We start from the raw sequence: 18990 nt of genomic DNA, 5'->3' as shown, positions 1-18990 counted from the left end.
TATGTATCACAGACCATATTCTGTAGTTTACCTGTTGGTTGCCCTCCTCCAGACCAGGGTGTTCCTATTTACAAAACTTCTCAGAGTAGGATTGCTGCTCTAGGATCAGGTCCTTCCTTGTCCATGTAATCTTATTCATTATGATCTGAAAGGAAACACTGATCCTAGAGCAGCACTTATACTCTGAGACACTTTTTGAATACAGGCCCTGGTCTCTCACTTTCTTCCTACTCTCCCTTTCATCTCTTGGTTTCCCTCTCCATCTTTGTCTGTTTGGGGCTCTTCTCTGAATCAGGCTGTTGTTAGTGGTGAAAGGCCTTTCGTCTCTGTAGTGTGGTGTTGAGAGGCGATAAAGACATGCTGAGGATTAGAGGCAGTTGGGGGTATGGGGTCTTATTGAATGTTCTTTAGCTCAGCTCCTACTCTGTGGATCAGTCTCCTCTTAGCCTCAGTGTCTTTCATTGAGTGAGGGTGAAATGGGCAGAGAGACCACAGTGAGCAGTCTCTCAATGCAGGGATTCCAATAGGGAGAGGGAGGGAGGAGTACAAGATGAAAGGAAGGTGGACAGGGGCCCACAGGGAGGGGGAAAAAATGTGGTTTTCTGCTCTTTTTCACTTGTTCCCCTCTTTCACTCTCATTCTCTCTTTCTCAGTATGGGATGTCCTCTGGGCTTTGGTTTTCTCCCAGTGGAGCTAGCTTATGGTTGACATGGAGACGGCTGGCCTGGTGGCAGCGCTGGGGAGGGGAGTTTTCTTCCTCAGGCCTGAAGGGGACAGACAGGAAAGGTGGTGAAGGAAATGGCCCTGCATGACATCACCACTGGACCTCAGCCCAACCACAGCTCTCACTGCCGCCCGCTTCCTCATTTCCTCCAATCATGTCTTACAGTGGGGGGAAAAAAGTATTTGATCCCCTGCTGATTTTGTACGTTTGCCCACTTACAAAGAAATGATCAGTCTCTAATTTTAATGGTAGGTTTATTTGAACAGTGAGAGACAGAATAACAACAAAAAAATCCAGAAAAACGCATGTCAAAAATGTTATAAAATGATTAGCATTTTAATGAGGGAAATAAGTATTTGACCCCCTCTCAATCAGAAAGATTTCTGGCTCCCAGGTGTCTTTTATACAGGTAACGAGTTGAGATTAGGAGCGCACTCTTAAAGGGATCCGTGGAGGCCAGTGTTGTCGTCAGGCTCAGCCCCGGTGATCCGTGGAGGCCAGTGTTGTCGTCAGGCTCAGCCCCGGTGATCCGTGGAGGCCAGTGTTGTCGTCAGGCTCAGCCCCGGTGATCCGTAGAGGCCAGTGTTGTCGTCAGGCTCAGCCCCGGTGATCCGTGGAGGCCAGTGTTGTCGTCAGGCTCAGCCCCGGTGATCCGTGGAGGCCAGTGTTGTCGTCAGGCTCAGCCCCGGTGATCCGTGGAGGCCAGTGTTGTCGTCAGGCTCAGCCCCGGTGATCCGTGGAGGCCAGTGTTGTCGTCAGGCTCAGCCCCGGTGATCCGTAGAGGTCAGGTGACAGTGAAAGAGTAAAACTTAACACTGAGACATAATTTAGTCCCTGGGGTTGGCAGAGCACTGCAACTCTGAGAGGTAATGGTATTGCAGATTACACCAGGCCAAGGTCAGTTTATATCCTGTATTAGTTGAGTGGTAGTTTGTGTGTGAGAAGAGAGGCCAACAGTTAAATGATTAAATGAGTATGTGTGTTAACCAAACCAATGTGTAGACTGAGCAGTGCGTGGTCTTTATATATATTTTTCCTGTCCAATAGGAAGAGATCGGATGCCTGTAGGCGGTGGTTAGTTGAATCACTATCAGCAAATTCTTCTCCCGTACAGCATCTGTGGACTGTGTGGGTGGATGTTCTCTGTGTCACTCATGTGTATTCCTATAGCCTATGCCCTTTTCTGTTTATTGTGGGGGTGCTGTGTGACTGTCTGGCTTATCGTGTCGATCTCCCACATGCCTTGGTATACATGTGTCCTTTTTAACTTTCCACCCAAACTTTATTCCTAAAAAAATATTTGTTTTTCACATTTTACGATCATAAATACAATTCAACATTCACATAAAATATATTTCAGTTCATAATTACATGACTTACAAATGTAATAGTCTGTCTTATTTCTTCTTTTTTAATATTCTGTTTTTGATTTGTAAAAAAAACCTGTGGTAAATTCAATTGATTGGACATGATTTGGAAAGGTTGCATGTCGGAGCAAAAACCAAGCCATGAGGTCGAAGGAGTTGTCTGTAGACCTCCGAGACAGGAAGAACAACAAAAAATGCCTGCAGCATTCAAGGTCCCCAAGGACACAGTGGCCGCAATCATTCTTAAAAGGAAGAATTTTGTAACCACCAAGACTCCCCCTAGAGCTGGCCGCCCGGCCAAACTGAGCAATTGGGGGAGAAGGGCCTTGGTCAGGGAGGTGACGAAGAACCCAATGGTCACTCTGAAAGAGCTCCAGAGTTCCTCTGTGGAGATGGGAGAACCTTCTAGAAGGACAACCATCTCTGCAGCACTCCACCAATCAGGCCTTTATGGTAGAGTGGCCAGACGGAAGCTACTCCTCAGTAAAAGGCACATGACAGTCTGCTTGGTGTTTTCCAAAAGGCACCTAAAGGACTCTGTGACCATGAGAAACAAGATTTTCTGGTCTGATGAAACCAAGATTGAACTCTTTGGCCTGAATGCCAAGCGTCACGTCTGGAGGAAACCTGGCACCATCCCTACAGTGAAGCATGGTGGTGGCAGCATCATGCTGTGGGGATGTTTTTCAGTGCCAGGGTCTGGGAGACTAGTCAGGATCCAGGGAAAGATGAACAGAGCAAAGTACAGAGAGATCCTTGATAAAACCCTGCTCCAGAGCGCTCAGGACTTCAGACTGGGGTGAAGGTTCACCTTCCAAAAGGACAACGACCCTAAGCACACAGCCAAGACAACGGAGGAGTGGCTTCGGGACAAGTCTCTGATTGTCCTTGAGTGTTCCGGCCAGAGCCCGGACTTGAACCCGACCGAACATCTCTGGAGAGACCTGAAAATAGCTGTGCAGCAAATCTCCCCATCCAACCTGACAGAGCTTGAGAGGATCTGCAGAGAAAAATGTGAGAAACTCCCCAAATACAGGTGTGCCAAGCTTGTAGTGTCATATCCAAGAAGACTCAAGGCTGTATTCGCTGCCAAAGGTGCTTCAACAAAGAACTGAGTAACTGAACTACAGAGGACCATGTTCTACCAACTGAACTACAGAGGACCATGTTCTACCAACTGAGCTACAGAGGACCATGTTCTACCAACTGAGCTACAGAGGATCATGTTCTACCAACTGAGCTACAGAGGACCATGTTCTACCAACTGAGCTACAGAGGACCATGTTCTACCAACTGAGCTACAGAGGACCATGTTCTACCAACTGAGCTACAGAGGACCATGAACTACAGGGTCCTTAGCTTAGTGATGATCTAAGGACCCAGGGACTAAACACCTCCCTTTGCAACTGGATCCTGGACTTCCTGACGGGCCACCCCCAGGTGGTAAGAGTAGGTAATAACACATCTGCCACGCTGTTCTTCAACATGGGGGCCCCATCAGGGGTGCATGCTCAGTCCCTTCCTGTACTCACGACTCCAACACCATCATTAAGGGGCTGTAGTGGAGCAGATTGAGAGCTTCAAGTTCCTTGGTATCCAACAAACTATCATGGTCCAAACACACCATGACAATCGTGAAGAGGGCACAACAACGCTTATTCCCCTTCATGAGACTGAAGGTTTGGCATGGGTCCTCAGATCCTCAAAAAGTTATACTGCTGCACCATCGAGAGCATCCTGACTGGTTGCATCACTGCCTAGTTTGGCAACTGCTCGGCCTCCGACCGCAAGGCGCTACAGAGGGTAGTGCATACGGCCTAGTACATCACTGGGGCCAAGCTTCCTGCCATCCAGGATCTCTATACCAGGCGGTGTCAGAGGAAGGCCCCAAAAAAATGTACAGACTCCAGCCACCCTAGTCATAGACCGTTCTCTCTGCTACCACACGGCAAGCGGTACTGGTCCAAAAAGCTTCTTAACAGCTTCTATCCCCAAGCCATAAGACTCCTAAACAGCTAATCAAATGGCTACCTGGACTATTTGCATTGTCCCCCACCCCCCACCCCCATTTTTACGCTGCTGCTACTCTCTGTTTATTACCCATGCATAGTCACTTTAACTCTACCTACATGTACATATTACCTCGACTAACCGGTGCCCCCGCATATTGACTCTGTACCGGTACCCTCTGTATAAAGCCTCACTACTGTTATTTTATTGTTGCTCCTTCATTATTTAACTTCAGTTAATTTTAGTAAATACTTTCTTAACACTTTTTTTTTCTTCTTAAAACGGCATTGTTGGTTAAGGGTTTGGAAGTAAGCATTTCACTGTAAGGTCTACACCTGTTTTGTACTAGGTGCATGTGACCAATAACATGTGATTGTTTTGTTGATATATTAACTGTGTGTTGTTCTCGTCTAGCCCTGTACCCGAACCTGGAGGAGCTGGGAGAGTACATGGGCCTGAGCCTCGACAGTGATGAGGTGCAGAGGAACATGGCCTTGGTGCCCACGGCAGACAATGTAAGTTGTGCGTGTGGAGGATTTATGCCTACTTCTTGTTGCTGATGTATGTCAGATGGTGTCCCTATGTGTCTGTAATGAAGGATGTCAGTTGTGACCTCATTTCAGCGGTATTTCCTCCTCATTGGCTGAGTGAGGGATAAGATGCCCGAATGTCATATTATGTAAGGTCTATTTTTACTGAGTGATATTTCCTCTGTGTGATGCTCAGACGTCAGCAGAGCAGACCCCAGTGCCATCGGGCCAGCTAACACCAGTACACAACACATCCTGTAGGTCTCTGGAGAAGACAGCACGGCCTTGGATAAAGTTCCCTCTGCTTCACAGAATAGGTTGCATTCACAGAAACATTCTGAAGTGTATACACTGTGACTCAGACTGTAGTTAGCAAATATACATTCAAACCACAGGGTTCAACAAGAGAGATTACATTCAAACCACAGGGTTCAACAAGAGAGATTACATTCAAACCACAGGGTTCAACAAGAGAGATTACATTCAAACCACAGGGTTCAACAAGAGAGATTACATTCAAACCACAGGGTTCAACAAGAGAGATTACATTCAAACCACAGGGTTCAACAAGAGATACTTGAGCTTGATTTTGTTCGTCAGAGTTGTACATTTTTTAAATTTTAAAAAAAAACATTTTAGTCATTTAGCAGACACTCTTATCCAGAGCGACTTACAGTAGTGAATGCATACATTTCATTTCATGCATTTTTTTTGTACTGGCCACCCGTGGGAATCGAACCCACAACCCTGGCGTTGCACACACCATGCTGGCGTTGCAAACACCATGCTCTACCAACTGAGCCACAGGGAAGGCATGTAGCCTAGGTTTTTTTTGGGGGGGGCAGTGGTTTTGGATGAGCTCTCAGTAGTGGACTCATACCGTCGGGACCATACCAGTATCAGTATTGCAACAAAAAAAATCCATGGCAAAAATGAGAACACAAAGCTAACCAAACTCTTTGGTCCTTTAAAAACCTTCTGTATGTAAAATATTGTGTGCTATAGCCTGGGAAATAAATGCAGGTGACTCTGGATGACATCATAATAATGTTTGTTTCCAACATTAGGGATGTGTTCTTAAAGAAGTTAAATCCGCTTCGTGTTTTGTTTCCTTGCCACGATACTAACTCGTATTGCGATACTGGTGTCGTCCCGGTCCTACGGATTCCTAGCAGGCTCTTTAGAAACCAGAGTACAGGCCTCCCGAGTGGTGCCGTGGTCTGAGGTACTGCATCACAGTGCTAGCTGTGCCACTAGAGATTCTGGGTTTGAGTCCAGGCTCTTTCGCAGCCGGCCGCGACCTGGAGACCCATGGGGCGGAGCACAATTGGCCCAGTGTCGTCCGGGTTAGGGGAGGGTTTGGCCGGCAGGGATGTCCTTGTCCCATTGGGCACTAGTGACTCCTGTGGCGAGCATCGTGCACGTTGACACGGTCGCACGGTGTTTCCTCCGACACATTGGTGCGGCTGGCTTCCGGGTTAATCGGGCATTGTGTCAAGAAGCAGTGTGGCTTGGTTGGGTTGTGTTTCGGAGGACGCATGGCTCTCAGCCTTCACCTCTCCCGAGTCTGTTCGGGAGTTGCAGCGATGAGACAAGACTGTAACTACCAATTGGATACCACGAAAAAGGGTTTAAAAAAAGAAACCAGAGTACAGTGTAGTGTAGCACTGTGTTCCCAGAGCAGCACTGACTGACTCCCCAACAGCATGGAGTGTCTGGGAGGCCTCTGCTCCTCTTTAGTGTGTAGACTAGTGGGAGTGTCTGGGAGGCCTCTGCTCCTCTTTAGTGTGTAGGCTAGTGGGAGTGTCTGGGAGGCCTCTGCTCCTCTTTAGTGTGTAGACTAGTGGGAGTGTCTGGGAGGCCTCTGCTCCTCTTTAGTGTGTAGGCTAGTGGGAGTGTCTGGGAGGCCTCTGCTCCTCTTTAGTGTGTAGACTAGTGGGAGTGTCTGGGAGGCCTCTGCTCCTCTTTAGTGTGTAGGCTGGTGGGAGTGTCTGGGAGGCCTCTGCTCCTCTTTAGTGTGTAGACTAGTGGGAGTGTCTGGGAGGCCTCTGCTCCTCTTTAGTGTGTAGACTAGTGGGAGTGTCTGGGAGGCCTCTGCTCCTCTTTAGTGTGTAGGCTAGTGGGAGTGTCTGGGAGGCCTCTGCTCCTCTTTAGTGTGTAGGCTAGTGGGAGTGTCTGGGAGGCCTCTGCTCCTCTTTAGTGTGTAGGCTAGTGGGAGTGTCTGGGAGGCCTCTGCTCCTCTTTAGTGTGTAGGCTAGTGGGAGTGTCTGGGAGGCCTCTGCTCCTCTTTAGTGTGTAGACTAGTGGGAGTGTCTGGGAGGCCTCTGCTCCTCTTTAGTGTGTAGACTAGTGGGAGTGTCTGGGAGGCCTCTGCTCCTCTTTAGTGTGTAGACTAGTGGGAGTGTCTGGGAGGCCTCTGCTCCTCTTTAGTGTGTAGACTAGTGGGAGTGTCTGGGAGGCCTCTGCTCCTCTTTAGTGTGTAGACTAGTGGGAGTGTCTGGGAGGCCTCTGCTCCTCTTTAGTGTGTAGACTAGTGGGAGTGTCTGGGAGGCCTCTGCTCCTCTTTAGTGTGTAGGCTGGTGGGAGTGTCTGGGAGGCCTCTGCTCCTCTTTAGTGTGTAGGCTGGTGGGAGTGTCTGGGAGGCCTCTGCTCCTCTTTAGTGTGTAGACTAGTGGGAGTGTCTGGGAGGCCTCTGCTCCTCTTTAGTGTGTAGACTAGTGGGAGTGTCTGGGAGGCCTCTGCTCCTCTTTAGTGTGTAGACTAGTGGGAGTGTCTGGGAGGCCTCTGCTCCTCTTTAGTGTGTAGACTAGTGGGAGTGTCTGGGAGGCCTCTGCTCCTCTTTAGTGTGTAGACTAGTGGGAGTGTCTGGGAGGCCTCTGCTCCTCTTTAGTGTGTAGGCTAGTGGGAGTGTCTGGGAGGCCTCTGCTCCTCTTTAGTGTGTAGACTAGTGGGAGTGTCTGGGAGGCCTCTGCTCCTCTTTAGTGTGTAGACTAGTGGGAGTGTCTGGGAGGCCTCTGCTCCTCTTTAGTGTGTAGGCTAGTGGGAGTGTCTGGGAGGCCTCTGCTCCTCTTTAGTGTGTAGGCTAGTGGGAGTGTCTGGGAGGCCTCTGCTCCTCTTTAGTGTGTAGGCTAGTGGGAGTGTCTGGGAGGCCTCTGCTCCTCTTTAGTGTGTAGGCTAGTGGGAGTGTCTGGGAGGCCTCTGCTCCTCTTTAGTGTGTAGGCTAGTGGGAGTGTCTGGGAGGCCTCTGCTCCTCTTTAGTGTGTAGACTAGTGGGAGTGTCTGGGAGGCCTCTGCTCCTCTTTAGTGTGTAGACTAGTGGGAGTGTCTGGGAGGCCTCTGCTCCTCTTTAGTGTGTAGACTAGTGGGAGTGTCTGGGAGGCCTCTGCTCCTCTTTAGTGTGTAGACTAGTGGGAGTGTCTGGGAGGCCTCTGCTCCTCTTTAGTGTGTAGACTAGTGGGAGTGTCTGGGAGGCCTCTGCTCCTCTTTAGTGTGTAGGCTGGTGGGAGTGTCTGGGAGGCCTCTGCTCCTCTTTAGTGTGTAGGCTGGTGGGAGTGTCTGGGAGGCCTCTGCTCCTCTTTAGTGTGTAGACTAGTGGGAGTGTCTGGGAGGCCTCTGCTCCTCTTTAGTGTGTAGACTAGTGGGAGTGTCTGGGAGGCCTCTGCTCCTCTTTAGTGTGTAGACTAGTGGGAGTGTCTGGGAGGCCTCTGCTCCTCTTTAGTGTGTAGACTAGTGGGAGTGTCTGGGAGGCCTCTGCTCCTCTTTAGTGTGTAGACTAGTGGGAGTGTCTGGGAGGCCTCTGCTCCTCTTTAGTGTGTAGACTAGTGGGAGTGTCTGGGAGGCCTCTGCTCCTCTTTAGTGTGTAGACTAGTGGGAGTGTCTGGGAGGCCTCTGCTCCTCTTTAGTGTGTAGACTAGTGGGAGTGTCTGGGAGGCCTCTGCTCCTCTTTAGTGTGTAGACTAGTGGGAGTGTCTGGGAGGCCTCTGCTCCTCTTTAGTGTGTAGACTAGTGGGAGTGTCTGGGAGGCCTCTGCTCCTCTTTAGTGTGTAGGCTAGTGGGAGTGTCTGGGAGGCCTCTGCTCCTCTTTAGTGTGTAGGCTGGTGGGAGTGTCTGGGAGGCCTCTGCTCCTCTTTAGTGTGTAGGCTAGTGGGAGTGTCTGGGAGGCCTCTGCTCCTCTTTAGTGTGTAGACTAGTGGGAGTGTCTGGGAGGCCTCTGCTCCTCTTTAGTGTGTAGACTAGTGGGAGTGTCTGGGAGGCCTCTGCTCCTCTTTAGTGTGTAGGCTAGTGGGAGTGTCTGGGAGGCCTCTGCTCCTCTTTAGTGTGTAGGCTAGTGGGAGTGTCTGGGAGGCCTCTGCTCCTCTTTAGTGTGTAGACTAGTGGGAGTGTCTGGGAGGCCTCTGCTCCTCTTTAGTGTGTAGACTAGTGGGAGTGTCTGGGAGGCCTCTGCTCCTCTTTAGTGTGTAGACTAGTGGGAGTGTCTGGGAGGCCTCTGCTCCTCTTTAGTGTGTAGACTAGTGGGAGTGTCTGGGAGGCCTCTGCTCCTCTTTAGTGTGTAGACTAGTGGGAGTGTCTGGGAGGCCTCTGCTCCTCTTTAGTGTGTAGACTAGTGGGAGTGTCTGGGAGGCCTCTGCTCCTCTTTAGTGTGTAGGCTAGTGGGAGTGTCTGGGAGGCCTCTGCTCCTCTTTAGTGTGTAGACTAGTGGGAGTGTCTGGGAGGCCTCTGCTCCTCTTTAGTGTGTAGGCTGGTGGGAGTGTCTGGGAGGCCTCTGCTCCTCTTTAGTGTGTAGGCTGGTGGGAGTGTCTGGGAGGCCTCTGCTCCTCTTTAGTGTGTAGGCTAGTGGGAGTGTCTGGGAGGCCTCTGCTCCTCTTTAGTGTGTAGGCTAGTGGGAGTGTCTGGGAGGCCTCTGCTCCTCTTTAGTGTGTAGACTAGTGGGAGTGTCTGGGAGGCCTCTGCTCCTCTTTAGTGTGTAGACTGGTGGGAGTGTCTGGGAGGCCTCTGCTCCTCTTTAGTGTGTAGACTAGTGGGAGTGTCTGGGAGGCCTCTGCTCCTCTTTAGTGTGTAGACTAGTGGGAGTGTCTGGGAGGCCTCTGCTCCTCTTTAGTGTGTAGACTAGTGGGAGTGTCTGGGAGGCCTCTGCTCCTCTTTAGTGTGTAGGCTGGTGGGAGTGTCTGGGAGGCCTCTGCTCCTCTTTAGTGTGTAGGCTGGTGGGAGTGTCTGGGAGGCCTCTGCTCCTCTTTAGTGTGTAGACTAGTGGGAGTGTCTGGGAGGCCTCTGCTCCTCTTTAGTGTGTAGACTAGTGGGAGTGTCTGGGAGGCCTCTGCTCCTCTTTAGTGTGTAGACTAGTGGGAGTGTCTGGGAGGCCTCTGCTCCTCTTTAGTGTGTAGGCTAGTGGGAGTGTCTGGGAGGCCTCTGCTCCTCTTTAGTGTGTAGGCTGGTGGGAGTGTCTGGGAGGCCTCTGCTCCTCTTTAGTGTGTAGGCTAGTGGGAGTGTCTGGGAGGCCTCTGCTCCTCTTTAGTGTGTAGACTAGTGGGAGTGTCTGGGAGGCCTCTGCTCCTCTTTAGTGTGTAGGCTAGTGGGAGTGTCTGGGAGGCCTCTGCTCCTCTTTAGTGTGTAGACTAGTGGGAGTGTCTGGGAGGCCTCTGCTCCTCTTTAGTGTGTAGGCTAGTGGGAGTGTCTGGGAGGCCTCTGCTCCTCTTTAGTGTGTAGACTAGTGGGAGTGTCTGGGAGGCCTCTGCTCCTCTTTAGTGTGTAGACTAGTGGGAGTGTCTGGGAGGCCTCTGCTCCTCTTTAGTGTGTAGACTAGTGGGAGTGTCTGGGAGGCCTCTGCTCCTCTTTAGTGTGTAGACTAGTGGGAGTGTCTGGGAGGCCTCTGCTCCTCTTTAGTGTGTAGACTAGTGGGAGTGTCTGGGAGGCCTCTGCTCCTCTTTAGTGTGTAGACTAGTGGGAGTGTCTGGGAGGCCTCTGCTCCTCTTTAGTGTGTAGACTAGTGGGAGTGTCTGGGAGGCCTCTGCTCCTCTTTAGTGTGTAGACTAGTGGGAGTGTCTGGGAGGCCTCTGCTCCTCTTTAGTGTGTAGACTAGTGGGAGTGTCTGGGAGGCCTCTGCTCCTCTTTAGTGTGTAGACTAGTGGGAGTGTCTGGGAGGCCTCTGCTCCTCTTTAGTGTGTAGGCTAGTGGGAGTGTCTGGGAGGCCTCTGCTCCTCTTTAGTGTGTAGACTAGTGGGAGTGTCTGGGAGGCCTCTGCTCCTCTTTAGTGTGTAGACTAGTGGGAGTGTCTGGGTGATCTCTGCTCCTCTTTAGTGTGTAGGCTAGTGGGAGTGTCTGGGAGGCCTCTGCTCCTCTTTAGTGTGTAGACTAGTGGGAGTGTCTGGGAGGCCTCTGCTCCTCTTTAGTGTGTAGACTAGTGGGAGTGTCTGGGAGGCCTCTGCTCCTCTTTAGTGTGTAGGCTAGTGGGAGTGTCTGGGAGGCCTCTGCTCCTCTTTAGTGTGTAGGCTAGTGGGAGTGTCTGGGAGGCCTCTGCTCCTCTTTAGTGTGTAGGCTGGTGGGAGTGTCTGGGAGGCCTCTGCTCCTCTTTAGTGTGTAGGCTAGTGGGAGTGTCTGGGAGGCCTCTGCTCCTCTTTAGTGTGTAGACTAGTGGGAGTGTCTGGGAGGCCTCTGCTCCTCTTTAGTGTGTAGGCTAGTGGGAGTGTCTGGGAGGCCTCTGCTCCTCTTTAGTGTGTAGACTAGTGGGAGTGTCTGGGAGGCCTCTGCTCCTCTTTAGTGTGTAGGCTAGTGGGAGTGTCTGGGAGGCCTCTGCTCCTCTTTAGTGTGTAGACTAGTGGGAGTGTCTGGGAGGCCTCTGCTCCTCTTTAGTGTGTAGACTAGTGGGAGTGTCTGGGAGGCCTCTGCTCCTCTTTAGTGTGTAGACTAGTGGGAGTGTCTGGGAGGCCTCTGCTCCTCTTTAGTGTGTAGACTAGTGGGAGTGTCTGGGAGGCCTCTGCTCCTCTTTAGTGTGTAGACTAGTGGGAGTGTCTGGGAGGCCTCTGCTCCTCTTTAGTGTGTAGACTAGTGGGAGTGTCTGGGAGGCCTCTGCTCCTCTTTAGTGTGTAGACTAGTGGGAGTGTCTGGGAGGCCTCTGCTCCTCTTTAGTGTGTAGACTAGTGGGAGTGTCTGGGAGGCCTCTGCTCCTCTTTAGTGTGTAGACTAGTGGGAGTGTCTGGGAGGCCTCTGCTCCTCTTTAGTGTGTAGACTAGTGGGAGTGTCTGGGAGGCCTCTGCTCCTCTTTAGTGTGTAGGCTAGTGGGAGTGTCTGGGAGGCCTCTGCTCCTCTTTAGTGTGTAGGCTAGTGGGAGTGTCTGGGAGGCCTCTGCTCCTCTTTAGTGTGTAGGCTAGTGGGAGTGTCTGGGAGGCCTCTGCTCCTCTTTAGTGTGTAGACTAGTGGGAGTGTCTGGGAGGCCTCTGCTCCTCTTTAGTGTGTAGACTAGTGGGAGTGTCTGGGAGGCCTCTGCTCCTCTTTAGTGTGTAGACTAGTGGGAGTGTCTGGGAGGCCTCTGCTCCTCTTTAGTGTGTAGACTAGTGGGAGTGTCTGGGAGGCCTCTGCTCCTCTTTAGTGTGTAGACTAGTGGGAGTGTCTGGGAGGCCTCTGCTCCTCTTTAGTGTGTAGACTAGTGGGAGTGTCTGGGAGGCCTCTGCTCCTCTTTAGTGTGTAGACTAGTGGGAGTGTCTGGGAGGCCTCTGCTCCTCTTTAGTGTGTAGACTAGTGGGAGTGTCTGGGAGGCCTCTGCTCCTCTTTAGTGTGTAGGCTGGTGGGAGTGTCTGGGAGGCCTCTGCTCCTCTTTAGTGTGTAGACTAGTGGGAGTGTCTGGGAGGCCTCTGCTCCTCTTTAGTGTGTAGACTAGTGGGAGTGTCTGGGAGGCCTCTGCTCCTCTTTAGTGTGTAGACTAGTGGGAGTGTCTGGGAGGCCTCTGCTCCTCTTTAGTGTGTAGGCTAGTGGGAGTGTCTGGGAGGCCTCTGCTCCTCTTTAGTGTGTAGGCTGGTGGGAGTGTCTGGGAGGCCTCTGCTCCTCTTTAGTGTGTAGACTAGTGGGAGTGTCTGGGAGGCCTCTGCTCCTCTTTAGTGTGTAGGCTGGTGGGAGTGTCTGGGTGATCTCTCATACTGCCTTGTATCATGTCCACTGACATTTACTTCTCTTATTCACTTTACAACACAGAAAAGAACAAATCTAGAATCTGGCAAATTTACAGTGCCGAGTCTGTCTTATAACATAGGAGTGAGAACTAAATGCTTTGTCAAAAAAGTATATTTTCTATAAGATCTGGGGGGTGGGGGGTTTAGCAAGTGAAAGTTCTCCTGGTTAACCTGGAAATGGTACAGTCAATCTCCCACATATTGATGGTAACGTTCCATCTCCAACTGCTTATTGATGGTAACGTTTCTCTACCATCTATTTTCCAATCTCTGCCCTCTCTTATCTTAATGTCACCTCTTTCTCTCCACAGCAGGTGGCAGTGTCTTCTGGCATGGGCATCAGTGGCATGGTGTGTCCCGTGACGGGGTCAGACTTGGGCATCAAGAGGGCAGAGATCCGTCCCGGCCTGCGTGAGATCATCCTCTGTAAGGACCAGGATAGGAAGGTCGGCCTGAGGCTAAGAGCCATCGACAATGTGAGTCATTATCATATCCCTAATCTGTAGTCTGGTGGTAAATTAGGCTATCCATCTGTCCTCAAACCAGACTACAGATTACGGCTATATATCTGTCCTCAAACCAGATGACAGATTACGGCTATCGATCTGTCCTCACACCAGACGACAGATTACGGTTATCCATCTGTCCTCAAACCAGACGACAGATTACGGTTATCCATCTGTCCTCAAACCAGACTACAGATTACGGTTATCCATCTGTCCTCAAATCAGACTACAGATTACGGTTATCTATCCGTCTCCTCAGGGCGTGTTTATCCAGCTGGTTCAGGCCAACTCCCCGGCCGCCCTGGGGGGCCTGCGCTTCGGGGACCAGGTCCTCCAGATCAACGGGCAGAACTGTGCTGGCTGGAGCCTGGACAAGGCCCACAAAGCCCTGAAGGTTGCTGCGGAGACCCGCATCGAGCTCATTGTCCGGGACAGGTAAGGAGGTGACGACCACCGTTATTTCATGCAGATACAATTTTATTTATTTAACCTTTTTATTTAACTAGGCAAGTCAGTTTAAGAACAAATTCTTATTTTACAATGACGGCCCTACCCTGGCCACACCCTCCCCCTAACCCGGCCAAACCCTACCCCGGCCAAACCCGCAACCCTACCCCGGGCCAAACCCTACCCCGGACAAACCCTCCCCCCCGGCAAAACCCTCCCCGGCCAAACCCTCCCCTAACCCCCACCGGCCAAACCTCCCTAACGGACCCCCTCCCCTAACCCGGCCAAACCCTCCGCTACCCCGGCCAAACCCTCCCCTAACCCGAACGACGCAGGGCCACAGTGTAATCCGGTCTGATCAGTTTGGTGTAGTTCCTTGGATTATGTCATGAGGTGTTGATGTTCATCAATATGTCCGGCCGTTAAGAGGGAATGTTAGAGTAGGTGGAGTGTAAAAATGTTGTTAGTTGCTCTGTGAACCTGACAAACACTACAGCTCTGGCTCCTCCTGCTGGTCAGATCACCACACTACATGTTGTAGTGTTTTGCTATTAATCAGAGGTTATTTGTTTGCCTTTTCTCAAAATATCATACTGACCAAAGGACATGATGAAAAACAATGGAGGATTTGGACTGTACTACTAAGTGGTCGTCTTGAGTATTTACTACCTCGTGAGCCTTTGTGTTTGTGTTCTGACTTCAGGCCGTTCCAGCGTACTGTCACCATGCACAAAGACAGCTCAGGCCACGTTGGGTTCATCTTCAAGTCGGGCAACATCACCTCGCTGGTCAAGGATGGTTCAGCCGCTCGCAACGGCCTGCTGACGGCCCACTACATCTGTGAGATCAACGGACAGAATGTTATCGGCCTCAAGGTGAGCTTTGACTTCAAATGTTGATGGTGACTTCTCCCTGACGATGAATCAGTGTCCAAAGTTGAATGTACACTCGGTGGCCAGTTTATTAAGTCTATTACCGGGTCGGACCCCCGCTTTGACTCCAGAACAGCCTGAATTATTCAGAGCATGGATTCTTCAAGGTGTCTTAAACGTTCCACAGGGATGTTGGTCCATGCTGACGTGATGGCATCATGCAGTTGCTGCAGATTGGACGGTGGCACATTCATGCTGCCAACAGCACATTCCATCTCATCCCAAAGACTCTTATTGGGTTTGGTCAGTAACAACGTTCAGGTACACTGTGGCGTTCAATCGTTGCTCGATTGGTATCGACGTGTAACAGGAAAACAATCCCCACACCATTACACCACCGCCACCAGCCTGTAGCGTTGACACCAGGCAGGATGGGTCCATGGACGCACGCTGCTTAGGTCAAATCCTGACTCAGCATGACGCAACAGGAACTGTGATTTGTAGGATCAGGCAATGTTTTTCCACTCCTCAGTTGTCCAGTGTTGGTGATGTCATGCCCACTGGAGCCTCTTCTTCTTGTTTTTAGCATATAGGAGCAGAACCCGGTGTGGATATATGCTGCAATAGCCCACCTGTGACAAGGATCGACGAGTTTGTGTGTGTTCTGAGATTCGTGGCCCGCCTGTTAGCTTGCACAATTCTTGCCATTTTCTTTCGACCTCTCTCATTATCGAGCTGTTTTCGCCCACAGAACTGCCGCTGACTTTTTTTGTTTGTTTGTCGCACCATTCTCGGTAAAACCTAGACCCCGCAAAGTCAACTCTGGACCTCGAAGCCAGTTCCACTGTATATTTTTCATTGTTCCCTTCCCTAAACAGGGACTGATTTTAGACCTGGGACACCAGGTGTGTGCAATGAATTATCAGAAAATCAGCAGGCTCCGGACCTTGTAAGGTCAGAGTTGAATTCCCATGCCCTAGACACTGTCGTACGTGAAAAGCCCAGGAGAGCGGCCGTTTCTGAGATACTGGCGCCGACGATCATATCACGCTCAAAGTTGCTTAGGTCACTAGTTTTGTCCATTCTAACAGTAACTGGATGCCTGTCTGCCTGCTTTTTATAGCAAGCCACGGCCACGTGACTCACCGTCTATAGAAGCGATCCATTTGTGAACAGTGGTGTACCTAATAAACTGGCCACTCCGTATATGTTATTACTGTTTGTTGATGTGCAGGATGCTCAGATCAAGGACATCCTGACCAGCTCTCCTACAGCCATGACCATCACCATCATGCCCAAGTTCATCTACGAACACATGGTCAAGAGGTAAGCAGTTAGGAGTTTAAGGAATAGCATTATAAGGTCTCAGGTTGGTACAGTTGGTAGAATACTTATTATCATTTGGATTAATAGAATGTGTTTTCTGTCTTTTTAGAATGTCCAGCGGTCTGCTGCGGTCAGCCATGGACCACTCTGTGCCAGAGGTGTGAAGGCCGGAACGTGACCACGTCTCCTGCAGGATGCCTACAATCTCCAGAGTTCCCATTGGTCCCCCAAACAGCCAATAGGGTCAACTCGCTCTCGCTCTCTGTACTGAAAAACTTCTTGTATCACAGTCACCGCCTTCGTCTTTCATCGTAGCATAATCTAAATATACCTTTTTTTTCTCGATGGTTCAAATATTGTTATTCGATGTAGTTCCTTTTCTACTTCTATCCCTTATGTCTATTTTTACATGTTTCATCTTTTGATATGATAACTCTTGTAGTCCAGTATTGTTTTCTTATAATTATGTTTGTGGCATTGCATTGGGTACACATTTGTTTTAAAGCCATGCGCACTATCATCAGTCCAGAGCTTCCTCATAAAGAGCATGGAAATGGTTATTTGGCTCGTGACCTTTCACCTTTTGTGTCAAAATGCTGTAAAAGCCAATGATCTCCATGGTTGTTGATCATAAACCTGTTCCCCTATGCAGCTGGGACATTACGCTGGGCGGACCCACTAAGTGCACTTTCCTGTTAGAAGTCGTCCTTCCTGTAATCATTAAAATGTTTTTTTTTTTTTTATTGTTCCAAGTTGAGTGAAAATTAACTACAACGTATGTAGAAGTTAACTGGGAATGGATTTGTTTGCACAAGTAATCAAGAAACTGAAGTTATTAATATATATACGTATCTAGGGTTCAATCAATCATTTCCTATACTTGTTGATCGATGTGCACAGCAAGACGGAAAACGTGGCCTGGGCTCAGAATCACAAAACAATTCTCACGCAAAATCTTGAAACAAAGCATTTAACATTTCCAATAACCTTTTTGAGGAATGGCAACTTTGCTTAACTCTCTTCATAAGTCCAGAGTTAAGGGAAAAAAATGGCAGTTAAGAAGACATTTCTTAAGAAGGTTTTGTGAATCTGGGCCCTGATCAGTGAGTTTGTTTTTAATATTAGAATGTTGTTCCTTTATTGCTGTTCTTGTTTGGAAGCGTGTTTTTGTATAGCATTTTTATGTAATCTTTGATAAACAACACACAGCCATCATTCTGTAAATGCTAGAATCTAAATGTTTATATATGAATGTAAAGGGGAAGGGGGACACCTAGTCAGTTGTACAACTGAATGCATTCAACTGAAATGTCTTCTGCATTTAACGTAACCCAAGATAATTAATGTAAAACAAATAAATAATCATTTTGTTCACATTTCAATTTTGCTATATCAGTGTCCCCTCCGCCTTTGTTCACAGAAGATATATCCTTTGACATTTCAACTAAATGTCTACCCTAGTTTAGAACACCCATTTCCTGCCTGGAGGAAGAAGTAGCTAGACACTTTGGATTCTATTATTGTTCTTCCCAATTGGTAGTTATCGTCTTGTCCCATCGCTGCAACTCCCATACGGACTTGGGGGTGGAAGAAGGTCGAGAGCCATGCGTCTTCTGAAACACAATCCCGCCGCACTGCTGCTTGACACACTGCTAGCTTAACCCGGAAGCCAGCTGCACCAATGTGTCTGAGGAAACACCGTACAGCTGGTCGACAGAAGTCAGCGTGCTGGCACCTGGCCCACCACAAGGAGTTGCTAGAGCGCGATGGACGACAAGGACATCCCAGCTGGCCAAACCCACCCCTAACCCGGATGACGCTGGGCCAATTGTGCGCCACTTCATGGGTCTCCCAACTGGAAGGATTAATTCATCCAAAATTATTAAATAAAATATACAAAGATAGTCTTGATTAGCTAAGCACTATGGCTGGTATTGCCCTAAAGCAGGGCTGGACTCAGAGGCCACATTTCTGCACATCCAATTTCATACTTTATCAACAGGTGACGTTATCATTTAATAGGCTTCCTCCACAGATCACAACAGTGGGAGGAAGCCCAACAAAACGTGATTACATTCCCTTTCCACAGCTATTTGAAATAAGAACTGGGTGTGTAACTGAACAGAGAAAGAAAAGGAGATGACTGTCAGTTGTTTTAATATAGTCATTTGGTTTTTATTCAGTATGCTGGGAGGGAAAATGGATCTGTACTGGAGAACAGTGATGTCACTACTATTGCCATTAAAATATTTAATTTTCATTTAAAGATAATTGATCTAACTAGCTACAGCTATTAATATTAATATTGATTGCTGTTTTATCTCCATACAAGGCATTTAAGAGGGAAAGTACCCTTCAGGTACAGATATTATAGAACTCGACCATCTTGGGTATAGATCCCATTACACATTGAACAAATAAATCGGACAATTAAAGAAGAAAAACAAAAAATAAGAGTGCACATTCAATACACATAGCTCATAAGGAGAACTTCAAATGATTTCCCCCAAAGAGTGTGTGTGTTTCTCTGGGATACACAGTACAATCTCAGATCTGACTATAGCCTCACTCTTCCAATGCTAATGACACAGCCAGTCTCAGACCAACGCTGAAGTGCACCAGGTCTACTTGGAGTTGAATGTATGAAACACAAAGACAATTTCTGAGGTAATATATCTTTCAATCATATTGTGAAATAAGATGAGTGAAATGGATGTAGGATACAGTAACGCAGTAGGAAAACCTGTCAAAAGACTATATTCTTTAGTTTCCAATGTAAAAGACTGTAGGCTACCCCTTTATCAATGTCACAACATTTAAAAAAAAAAAATTTCCTAAAACATTTTGACAGTGTTTAGTGCTATATATATAGCGATGACCCTACATGTACTAATGCGAGCTCCATTGACTCCAAATGTGATTTGGGTAGTTATTTTGAGCCACCAATAAAGCCTGATAGTCTATGTCGATGCTAAAAGCTTTTCACACAAAAAACAGGTACACTGGAGACAGGGAATTATTCCCAAATAAAAAGTCACAGGACACATAA

At 49.0% G+C, this 18990-nt stretch overlaps 1 protein-coding gene across 1 annotated transcript in view; it reads left to right on the top strand.

Annotated features, from left to right (window-relative positions):
• LOC106566441 (syntenin-1) overlaps positions 1-17331 on the top strand; it is a 31382-nt gene extending 14051 nt beyond the window's left edge. The window contains exons 4-9 of the mRNA XM_014134479.2: positions 4516-4616; positions 13102-13266; positions 13556-13731; positions 14447-14618; positions 15850-15941; positions 16051-17331. Coding sequence (XP_013989954.2) covers positions 4516-4616; positions 13102-13266; positions 13556-13731; positions 14447-14618; positions 15850-15941; positions 16051-16105 — 761 coding nt within the window. The 3' untranslated portion in view covers positions 16106-17331. The remainder of the gene's footprint in view (positions 1-4515; positions 4617-13101; positions 13267-13555; positions 13732-14446; positions 14619-15849; positions 15942-16050) is intronic.
• The last annotated feature ends 1659 nt before the right edge of the window (positions 17332-18990 follow it).

Source organism: Salmo salar, chromosome ssa13, assembly GCF_905237065.1.
Source record: "Salmo salar chromosome ssa13, Ssal_v3.1, whole genome shotgun sequence".
NCBI lineage: Eukaryota > Metazoa > Chordata > Actinopteri > Salmoniformes > Salmonidae > Salmo > Salmo salar.
This window is presented reverse-complemented; position numbering and strand designations above follow the sequence as displayed.